At 25.7% G+C, this 12,301-nt stretch overlaps 1 protein-coding gene across 1 annotated transcript; it reads right to left on the bottom strand.

Annotated features, from left to right (window-relative positions):
* Nucleotides 1-1,871: 1,871 nt before the first annotated feature.
* LOC145832028 (iduronate 2-sulfatase-like) lies at nt 1,872-11,779 on the bottom strand. Its single transcript, XM_082939397.1, has 12 exons — nt 11,696-11,779; nt 11,413-11,552; nt 10,993-11,170; nt 10,009-10,097; nt 8,509-8,658; nt 7,750-7,977; nt 6,863-6,989; nt 6,592-6,753; nt 6,283-6,386; nt 5,888-5,975; nt 4,578-4,768; nt 1,872-2,479 (listed from the first exon to the last, which is right to left on the bottom strand). The coding sequence occupies exons 1-12, from the start codon at nt 11,766-11,768 to the stop codon at nt 2,300-2,302; spliced, it is 1,710 nt and encodes a 569-aa protein (XP_082795523.1). The 5' UTR covers nt 11,769-11,779; the 3' UTR covers nt 1,872-2,299.
* Between the last annotated feature and the right edge of the window lie 522 nt (nt 11,780-12,301).

The raw sequence follows: 12,301 nt of genomic DNA, 5'->3' as shown, positions 1-12,301 counted from the left end.
AACTAACAACTACCATAGGTTCTGATGATTTTTTGGAAATTTTGCTTTGTGTTTATTAGCGAAAATCATTTTGCTCTAATTTTCAATATTAACTTGCTTGAAACAAATCGCCACACTGAGTTAAAACGACTTGAAATAGTTTATATTTGTAGTTTTTACAGAATAAAAACTTTCGTAAAGTGAAGTTCACAAGTTATTTTAAATAAATAAGATCTAATAAAATTAGAGGTAAAAAAACTTTATATTCTAAATGATACTTGAAGATACTGGTTTTGAAAAAAAAAAACAGAATTCATTCATAAGTATGCGTATAACGAATGCTTAACTGGTATGAATGCTTAGCATAGTCATCAATTGTAGAACAAACAGTTGTCTGTAACCTAGTATTGTGAAAAAACCTCGTTAAAAGACAGACAAGTTGCTTGCTTTTTTAGTATTTACAGTACTTCAAAAGATAAGAAAACAGAACACTGAAGAAACAAGTTAAATGTCGAGCTGCCGTCATGATTAACACAAAAGACTTTTTTGATCCTTTTAGATATATCAATTTCACAAGCTTACTTTAAGTTTATTGCCACATGATGTTAAAAATCATTGGAGGAGCTTTAAGACCTCAGAAAAAAACACTTAAGTTTTTAGTTGATTGATCGGTTACACTGTTTGAGAAAACTCGTTGTCAAATAATTGAGGGGACAAACTTATTTTGCCAACTAGGTTTATCAAAATAGGTATTTTATTAACCGATTACATCAGTCGAAATTTTTTAGCCTAAAAGATGCTAACTGTAATAAGTTTTTTTTTTCAATGGTTATCATCATTGTCGGGTAGTTTGATTTTTCCATGTTAAATAAACGCTTCTGTTGTAAATAATGTCTTTGCTATTTAGAAGCTAAAATCACTGGTACCCGCATGTTTGTTACTTTTTTTTTGCTTACACTAATTTTCAATCTAACTTTTTAATTCATTTTTTGATCAACCAAAAACCTTAAGTATTATTTCTTTTTTAGTTAATACTGATTTGAATATTCTTTCAAAACGATTAAAGATAACGCCGAGTAATTAAAAATACATAAATTTCCATGAGTATTAAATAAAAATTTTTAATTATTTTTTGAGCACTGACGAGCTTTTCGAGTGAAACGTAGTTATTTTTAAATAAAAAGTATATAGTGTGAAATGATGTGCAGTTTTCTTATCTAAAACCTAAAATTTTACGTATAATATTATTTTTTAAACTAAATTAAATATTAGATTTTTTTGTTCGACGTAAGTTTTAGTTATAATATAAGCCTGATACGCTTACTAAAAAGTTAAAAGTAACATAATCTTTTAGTCATTTTAGTTGTTAAATGACCTATTTATAAAAAAATATGACATTTAAATGAAGTTTATTTGATAGCAGTTAGTACATAAAACAACCAAAAATAACTAATAAAATTTAATGTTAGTAATAACAAATATGATAATAGAATAGTGTTATGAAATATATAATAGTAATAACATGTATGATTTATTTAATCGCAAAAAGTTTCAACTAAAAGTAAACCTTTAAAAAAAAAGCTTATGTTTTTACTAAGAACAAAAAGTTAATGTATTTCGAATTTTGCTTAAACGTTTATAAAAAGAATACTAAAATTTTGTATATAAATTTCTCTAACACTTTTAAATGCAAAAATGATTGAATTCTAAATTTAAATTAATTTGTATTTTCACGAAGAGGATAATGTTTTGTTGCATTTACTTTATTACCAAAACAAATAGATTTGAAGTTAAATATTAATTAATGATAATTTAAAAAGTGTTTAGTTTATTTTTAAAGACTTTAAAAAACGTTAAATACTTGTGTAGAGTACGTACAACAATTTAATTTTCTGACAATTCAAATTTAGACAGTTCAAGTTTTAATAAAATTAAATATGGTAGATTATATCTTTTATAATATTTTTCAAATGTCATAAACTTATTAATTAGACCTTAAGGATTTTTTTTCTCTTTAACCAAAACTAAAATATATTTTAGAGATAATCGTTTAATATATTTTAAAGATAGTTCCTTTTCTACTATCTTAATATTATTAAAAGTATTTTTAGTTTTTCTTTATTCCTCTTCAAGATCTTCAAGTTTTTAAAAACAGTTTGAATTGTCAGAGTTCAAATTGGCATGTTACCAGTAAAACATGACAAATGTCCACAAGTTTATATTTTCATACTAAGATGTAAAATTAAGCTATGAATGTTTAAGTTTTGTAGTTTTATAAAACATTAACTCATAAAACATGACTTTTTTTCCGAATAAAAAATTATAAAGTATTAAATTTCGCTTCAAAAAATTCGTTATTTTTTCTAGGAAGCGCACCCCGCCATCCAGCGATTAATTTTTTTCTCAGTTTTTCTACAAGTGATTTGTACATTTGCAGATTTGCAACATTTTCTACTTCAAGCGGATCTTGTTCGTGTAAGTACAATTCATTGGCAACAACCTGTTTGATAATTTTACAAAAAAATAAAGTAGTACTTAATAACTAAGTAATCAAAAGCTTAAAATTCCAATATTTTTTAGTCGTAACTAGCGAGTTAAACTACAAAGCTTTGTATAGCGATATTTTAAAACATAAAAACATTGATCTAGTTTAATATACCGTTTTAAAAAGTTTGATAAAAAAAGAAGTCTAAGTAGAGAAAAAAAAAACTGATGTTTTAAACATTGTAAGTAATTCTAATTTAAAGTTATAGCAAACATCTACAAAAAGATATTTGAATGGTATTTTATTAAGTTCTTACAGGTATTCTTTAATTTTTTTATATCAAAAATATAACTAAACTTAAAATTATATCTACTAACAAATAACAGAACATACTAAACAAAAATCAAATAATCTTTGTACGTACTTTTTTATACATGTGTTGGCTAGCGGTTTCAATGTTTATTTACGTACTGCATATTATCAATTAGGAACGTATTTTAAATTTTATCGACTACCAGGTGATTAGCTTCAACTAAAAGTTTACTTTATAAAATATATAAGAATAAACAAACAAATCTCTTCAATAAAATATTGTTCGACCAAATGTAAAGCCATAATGTATTGTTTGAAAAAATTACCTAAAATTTTGTTGACCTAAAGAAGCGAGGTCATAACACTACCTAGTTTAATTATGTAAATTAGTCTTAAAGTCTTTAGTATATTTAGTTTATAAACTTTTTCTCAGCAAATTTAAGTATTATACTACCATAGTTTTAATGTATTTCGCTCATGTAAGTAAATATTTTACAATTGTTTTTTTTTTTGAAAATATAGATCAATTAAGTTTAAATAGTTTTACAATCTATCTTACATCAACTTTTTTATTAAGCACTGTACTACACTTCACTTGTACTACCACCAACAACAATTCAGGTAGCATTTTGCGACCTAGTTTCGTCCCTATTAGGATTTATACGGTAGACATATTCAAGATGAATCGTTGTATCAGTCTAGCCAAGGGGTCGACAGGCATTTGGTGGTCGCGAGCCAAATTATGAAATTTTTTGCGGGCCGGAGTTTTAGTTTCAATTTTCACTTTCATTGCAGACCCAAAGTATGTAGTTAAGTTTTAGTTTTCCCGAAAATATTTCCGACTAACTTTAATTAGTCTGGCCTAATGAGTATAATAGCATTGAAGCGCTCGTTTCTGAGTACAACCGAAAAAGTTACACATCAAAGTTGTTCATAACTTTACGTTTAACTCTAAAACGTTGTCAGCTTATAAGTGAGATTACAGTTTACGCTCGTTTTTACTATAAGATTGAAAGTTTAAAAACAAATAACTAAGTGAGCAGAACTCATATATGTACTTAAACTACATAAAGGAGTAAGTGAAAAAGAGGATATCATTTAAACCAAAGTTGGCAAAAGAAGGTGATATCGCCTCTTTGTGGGCGATTTTAGTAAGTTGAAGGAAATAACTAATTAAAAGGTGAAAAGGACTATTTTTAAAACTCCGAGTAATACAAGGGCGATAACTAGTAATCCAGCAACAACGAACTTACACTTATTATTCAGGGGTTTTATAAAGAAAAGTAAAAAAAGGTCTGAAGAAACCTGAAACTTACACTATATTACGGGACCTGCAAGTTATTCAAACTAGATATTCTGGGGTTTGTATAAGAAAATAGTAAAAAGGTCTGAGGTGTAACTGACGGTAACTTTGAGATTTAAATTAGACATTTTAAAGTTTGTATTGAAGAGTGGGCAATCATCTTTTAATGTTCTGAAAAAGGAGCGATAAGAAAATGAGTTTTGAAAGCCCTGATTTAGGCCATAAACAACGGAGCTCACAAGTAAGTTTCAACTTTAAAATCACAACTAAAAAAATATTTTAGTAATTCCGAAACTTTATAACAATTTAAGATAATAAAAGTGTTATAAAACATATAAATTACAATTTTTATAACTTTCCAAAATGATAGCAAGCATGCCTCTCTTATCATACATCTTCAAAGCAAAACTTGAAATTAAAAACTATAACTATCTATTTATTAACTTAATTAACTTTCGAATAGTGTTATAATATTAAAAAAAACACTTGGTTGCAAACCTTCTGAAAGTCGGGGGTGAAGGTTTCGGGGTCGAACCTCACCCATTCCGTGTACCTGTATTCCCTCGTTCTCATCGAGTAACCCATGATCTTGATGTCCTTCAGCTTGGGCAGGTCGGTGTTCTCTTGTGGGTAAGTGGACGGGCGCGGGTACTGGCTGAACACCGCCGATTTGCCCCCATGGTGGTGACCTTTTGAAAGTCTACTTCATAAAAGTTTCAAGAGAAAAGTGTAACGCTTTGTTCGGCGTTCAACTTGAGTGTTGCAACTGGAACAAACTTTTTTCAAATGTTGTCAATATGGGTAGATTTATATGTTTGTAAGAGTTCTAAACAATTGTTTTTATATGTTTCAAATGTTTTTTTTGTAATAATTCTGATTTTCTCGTGTTTTGAATTTTTAGCTTATCAGTATTTTTTAACTTACAACCTATTTTGAAAAGTGTTTATTTTTTGAAATCGTTAATAGTAAAAAACTTTATATAACCCAAACTTGGTGTCTTTTAATGACCGAAAAACAAATCATAAATACAGTTATAAACATGAAAAATATGGTAAAACTGCTACTTAATATGGTTACTAAATTAAAGCCTGACTTATATTTAGTTTTGAAATATTAAAAGTAAACATTGTTTTAAAACGGTTGTAACTTACTTTATACTGAAAAGTTGAAAATTTTTAATATGAAAAAATCAGAGTCATTACAGAAAAGAAATGAACTGAACAATGTACGATTGCATTATCGTAAAAACTTTGTTCATATTTTTTTAAACATTTATACCTGATTAGTAATTGAAGCTAAACATTTAGTACAAAAAACAATGTAAGGTAGTTTTAGAAAAGATGCGATATATTTTATAAAAAAACCTAAGTACTTCTTTAAAAACAAATACTATAAAATTTCTATAAGTGACTGTAAAATATTAAAAACTAAGTTTTAAACTTATAAAACTTAAACGATGACGAACTGATATGCTTACAAACAGACATAAATCAGTTTTTTTTATTCAAGAAACTTATGTTATTTAGCACATAAAAAATGGTAGCATTTACTCAATAGTAGATAAAATTATTAAGTTATACAAACTTTTCTTTTAATATATCTACTTTTAACACAGTACCTAACAAAATAAATAACACAAACAAAACAATTTCTGAGAGTACCCAACTTACTATTCAAATTTATTTAAGCTTTAAAAAGTAAATCACAGTTATAACTACCGAGCAATTTTATTATTCATAAAATTATTTTTTCAAAGATTGCAAACATTTGAATTTTAAAAGCTATTTTTGAATTTACAGCAAACTAACCCTCGAATTTAAGTTTATCTTCTTTATGCTCATTTAAAGCTTTGTCTATGAATGGAGCAAAACTTAGACCTTCTGTACAAAAATCCACCTTGCATGTTTAATAAAAAAAGTTCAAGTTGTACTTATTTTCAATAGTTACATAAGTAAGTAAAAATAACATTTAAGTAGTAAACTTAAATTGCAAGAAAATAATTTTACAAAAAAATAAACTACAAACAAAACGTTAGGTTTGTTAAGTTGAATAAATAACTAACTACTCGATTTTTACTGAAACTTATCTTGTCCTAGTAAACTTTCCTAGGAAATTAGCTTTTACATTAGAACAGAGAATATAAAAATTAATGAAGTGTATAAAAAAAGTAACATTTACAAAACAAACTGATAATGATAATTACTTGGAGAGAATTGGGCGGGCAAGTTTTAGGTATTTGCAAGTTGGCTAATTGAGATAAAGTAGGAAACAAGTCAACTAATTCTACTAACTCGTTTGAAGTCGCTCCTAAAAATGTCGAAATATTTTATGAATATGTTAAAATTACATAACCTTATTTAAAAAATTAAGATTATTGATAACTATTTGTCTCAACAAAATTCTTTATCTTGATTAGTTTCTGTCAAGCCTTCAAAAATAAAAACTTATAAAAATAAAACTATGTTTTTAAAAAACAATTTATTTAAGAATGTGTTTCTATTAACCAACTTACCTTTTTTCAAATTTATTTGAGGCTGTTTAAGGACGTCTATCAAAGGAAACTTTGGTTCAGGTGACTTCATCATTTGTGGTGTGTGAACTATCAATGGCACATTTGTGACAACTTCAAAATTTTCATACTTGCACCAGTCACCATGATCGCCCAGACTCCAACCTTAAAAATGAAAATTATTACAACAAGCAAGTGCGGGCTTTATGTTTTACTTACCAAGTAAAACTTTTTAAACAAGTCATTTTATTATCTAAAAAAATCTTTTAAATACCATGGTCAGAAATGAATGATATAATTGTGTTGTTAGAAAATCCTGATTTTTCGAGTTGATCCAACACTTTTCCCACCATCGCGTCCATATAAGTAACCGATGCGTAATAATGTTGGCGAATCTTTTTCTGTTTATTGCAATAATTTAATTGAAGTACACTTTTGAAGTACACTCTACCAATCTAATTATAATAGTAGACTGGCAGAAAATAATAAAGCATAAAATTAATATTTTTTAAGTTCAATTTCATCTAGGTGATTTGAAACATATTGATTTTAGTAATTAATATATATATATATATATATATACAAAGCATTTTACATATCAAGAAAAAACTATTATAATTTTTCTTATTGTATAAATTGTAGAAATTATATTTTCTTATAACTAAAATTATTTAATTTAAATTTTATTTTCATAAATATTAAAAAATGTCAACCTATAACAGTCGAACAACTAAAGTTAACTGCAACACCTTCTAAGAACATTATTTTAAACCATCTAGCTTTGTATGATACACATTCAAAAGTCTTAATTCATTAAAATTAGTTAAGCCGAAACTCATACAAACAGAATATTGTAAAAAAAATATAATTTTGAAAATAATAATTATAACAATAAACTTACAAATAAAAACTGATAGATAAATTGACTAGTGAAAACAATTTAATTTGCTGTACTAATGTAACAAACTATTGGTAAAAAAGATTCTCTTTCAGCACCAAACAATTAAATAATAATACATTTATAAAAGGCTTCAGTTTACAATTTATGATAATAGAAACTTTATAAGTAAAACTATTTCAAAAGATGACTTCAGAAAAAAAAGTTTAGAAATTTATACACTACGGTAATTGTTTAAAAGGTAGCATTAAAACATTTACTACCTGAAAACTTCGTGGAATAGGGCCAAAAGGAAAGCTCACATTCAAATTTTTAAAATCTTCTCGAACAAACAAGCGAGGCCATGACGAATAAGCGACTAGTGGCATTTCAGGTGGAATGTTTGGGTATGGAGCAAGGTCTATTTGCTCGATGGGGTACAAGTCTAAATACTCCTTTGGAAACTTGTACGGAATATGAGGCTTGTGAAACCCAACAGCAAGAAAGAAAGGCTGTTAAAAAATTTAAATTAATGTTTTTCTTTAGTACTTAATAAAATAGTAGGTCATAATCAAAATAACCACGGATTACCACATCGTAAACAAACAAACTATTTATGTCAATTTCATGAATTATATATATGGTTAAAATAAGTTTAACAGAAAAAAAAATAGACTAATAACTATTTATGGCTACTTTTTTGAATTGTATAAAATATTAAACTACTAATTATAAGTTTTTAACTAAAATTTTACTGATTAATTATTTTCTTATAAGCCTAATAGATGTTGTTGTTTAAACATAGTTTTAAAGAGTGCAAAATATCAAGTTATTAAGTTATGAACTCTTTTTATAAAGTTTTCTATTTAAGTTAATGCCCTACTATTCTAAACCAACTGATTATTTATCCAATTCTAATTAATTTTGCATTAAATTTTACACAATTCATTGATAATTATTCAATAACAAAAATTAAACTTAAAAACTGTAAAAAAAAATTGCAGTAAACTAAAGTTTTAACCATACTTTTTTCTAAAACTGACCTTATCAGTCATATTTTTTTCAAAGAATTTCAGCATATCTACAGCATGACTGGAAGACTGAATATCTGGTAAAGTTTTTTCAGGCTGAGAATTGACATCGACCGGACATAACAAGTTGACATGACCTTTTCCATCTTCACCTTTACATGTCTATTTACAAAATAAAACATTATTATTGTAAAACATATATAACAGGATGTAACACATAAAGAAATAAGTAAAATTAAATCAAATTTAGTAACATTTCTTTTAAGTAAACACTTTTTAAAAACCTAAAAGTGCATAGTAAACAGGAAGTGCATACTTAATTCTGGTCTAATTTATTTTTTTTAAATGGCTAATTTTAACATTTTCAAAACAATTATTTAGTATGAAGAGCTCTAATATTCTAAACATGATATCTACAATTTTTTTTTTCTAAATTTGTATACAATTTTTGTAAAATTTGTTATATTCATTTATTATTGCAAAATCACACTTTAAAAATCTGTTCGAAGTGAAGCTCAGTAACTATATAAAAATATTTCAATAAATATATTTTGAGAGATCTAAAACCCCTAATCAGAAAAAATACAAACTCAAAATAAACAGTCTTGTTATTTAATCTAAAAAATGTTTATTTATTGAACAATTTAAGTAAGTGTTTTAAATGAGTTTTGTAATCTCTTTTGTTTTCAAAAATGTAATTTCAGTTTTCGAATTTAAGTTTTTAATAACTAAATAGAGGATCTTTAAACAGTGACTCTTAACTAGAATAGTGGTTTTTTAGCAGAGAATTAATGTAATTTAACTGAAGTATAAAGTGTTTTTCAATAAAGACTTGTATAGAATTTACTTTTCATAATTAATTTCCCTGAAATTTCAAAAGAATTTTTAGAAATGTACTGCGTGTTTATTAGAGTTGTATGAGTTTGTTTTGTTTTTTGTTAAGACACATTTAACATGAGATAAAGTTGATTTTTGTTGTTATTTATACTCGTAAGTTTATAAAGCAAAACAATAAAAATATAGATTCGCATCTTAAGCACAACGTTTTATATACTTAAAAGTACATACTTAAGATAAAGGTGACTGTAGTTAAAAGCATAAAATCATTACTTTATATTGTTTCAACAAAGCTTAAGTTTAATGTATAATCAAAAAGCTTATTTTTAAAGTAAATAACCTGATAATAACATTTTTGTTTTACTACTATTGTACAACTAAGTTTAGTGTAAAAATTTAAACTTTATATATTATTAGTGAATAAGATACAAAAAATGAATAATTAAGTTAACATTATTGCAATAAAAATATACTGAAGCTTTAAATATTTATTTATAACAACATAACTAAGTAATTCAAAAAATATTAATGCTATAAGAACATGAATCAAAATCAATTTTAAAATTTACAACTGTAGCAACAAAATAAGTTACCTACTTAACAAATCAAAATCAATTTTAAACTGTAGCAACAAAATAAGTTACCTACTTAACAAAGGTAATAAAATAAATTTACAGGTTTCATTTTATATTGCTGGGTAGAAGGATGATAAGCTGGCACTGACCATGAGTATGGAAAATCATCATTGTGGCCAGAACATACTCCTGAACAATAAATAAGTTCATTTTAAAATATACTTAAAACAAAATTTTAAAGTTGTATAAGCTCTTGTTGCATTGTATTTCATTATTTCATTTGTTCAAAAACTTTTTATCATTTATATTAAGCTTAAAAATCTTACAAAAAAAAGTTATTATTTATGACTAGTATTAATAATAAATGAATGAATGAAGTAATTTAAATTAAAGTAAATGAATTAGAAAAGGAGGAAGAGTTTAGCAATTTTTAAGAATTTCGGAAAGAAATAACTAACAAGTCGGCGAAAAACAAAATAGGTAAGTAAGTAGTTAAGCAGGGGTGTCTAATAAAGTAGGCGATTGATTTTTTAATTTTCTGCAAAACAAATTTGTATGAAATAGAGTCTAAGAAAGCTATTTTTTAGTTTATAGTAAAAGAATAAGAAAGAAAAACTATTTAAATTATTAGTGATAAACTAGCAGCATTCTAGTAGATCAAGACAAAAGGACTAAAATTTATATGCTTTTTAAATGTATTTGAAAGGAAAAACAGTTATACTAGAAAAAAAAAACTAAGTACAATAACAAGTCAATTGAAAAATAAATTTTAATTACATTTAGTAAATACAAATTTTTCTGTTTGACTATGCATCACTTGATAAAAACAAAATTTAGAAACTAAACTTTCAGCAAAAGTCTTGTTTCTAATATCCAAAAAAAATGACAATAACAAAACATTGCATATGTTTGTGTAGGACTATTTTTCACAAATTTATTGTATTTCAAAAATTAATTGAAAGTTTTGTATTCCAAAAAAAATCTTATAGCTCATACTTTAATCTTTTATATAAGAAACTCAACTTAAAATGTATGTAAAAAAACTACTCCACCTTCTATAACCTTATATCAATATCAAACATACCAGGATGAAAGACTTTTCCAATGCTGTAAGTAAAGTAGTTATTTTCTTTGAAGTGTTGAGGAATGGTAGTAAAGTTCCCTGCATGTTTTCTCCAGTATGAGCCAAAATCATACAGCCTAGTTGTGTCTGGTCGCCTTGATGTGAGGAACGATGTTCTGCTCGGACCACAGACTCCTTGCTAGGTATTGAGTATGATAACTTAACTTCAAAACATACTATTACAAACATAAATCTACTTTGTAGTAGTTATAGAGTTTCGTAGCTCATTTGAATTTTATATAAATACATAATATCATTTAAGATATGCATGTTTAAAAATTTTTTAAAGCACTTTTTAAAGTTTTTTTTTTCTTTTTTAAATCAATCAAAAGTATTTAATAAAAAAAAAGAATCTAACTTAATTCAGCATGAAAAACAAACTTGTGCATGGGCATTGTTGAACTTGACACTTTTTGAGGCTAGTTGGTCAATGTTAGGAGTTTTTATTTTAGGGTAATCATAAGTGCCTAGAGCTAATCTTAAATCATCAACTACAACAAAGAGAACATTGGGCTGTCTTTCTGTAAAACTATGTTTGTGATATAAAGTTATTTTTTAGTTAAGAACTAAACATTTTTTTGCTAGCTAATATATATATTATATGTAAAATAATTGCTCATTAAAATGTATTTCTAATCAACTTATAAAAATATTTCAAACTAACCTTTTGAACAAGTAACAACTGTAAGAAGATATAATAAAAAAGCTTTGAAGCTTTGTCTAGCAAAAATGCACATTAGTTTTTTAAAAACCTATAATTGCAAAAAGGTAAATTATCTACTGTCTACTATGATGTTGTAGTCTATTTCGACTCTAAAGACTTTAAATTAAAAAAATTTTAAGTATAAATTAAAATTAAAGTTCAAGATACAAATATATTGTTATTATTTAGTCTATTTTCAGGTTTTATAAGCTTCATCTTATAAAAAAAAATGTTTAAACTAACAATACCAACAACTTCTAGCCTTTTATTTAATCTGTTTTTCTATTAAGACTGATTTATAATATTTTTAATTTATTTGTTTAAAAACTTCTTTGAGATTTAACTAACAACTGAAGATCTGTTATATTCCACTGTAGTAATAAAAATATTGTATTTTTTTGATAATCAAATTTATGAAAAATACTACAGAAAATATATTTAAAGTTTCAAGCTAACAACTTTTTGTTTGTGTGTCTTACAACTTACAACCTAATTGTTTTTCTATGTCATTTGAACCACTAATCCACCTAAACCACCACTCCTAAATAATAATACTAGGGTTGCTCT

Source organism: Thalia democratica, chromosome 3 (assembly GCF_965202585.1).
Source record: "Thalia democratica chromosome 3, ktThaDemo2.hap1.1, whole genome shotgun sequence".
Taxonomy (NCBI): Eukaryota; Metazoa; Chordata; class Thaliacea; order Salpida; family Salpidae; genus Thalia; species Thalia democratica.
Note: the sequence above shows the minus strand (reverse complement) of the source record. Positions and strands in the feature narration are given on the sequence as shown.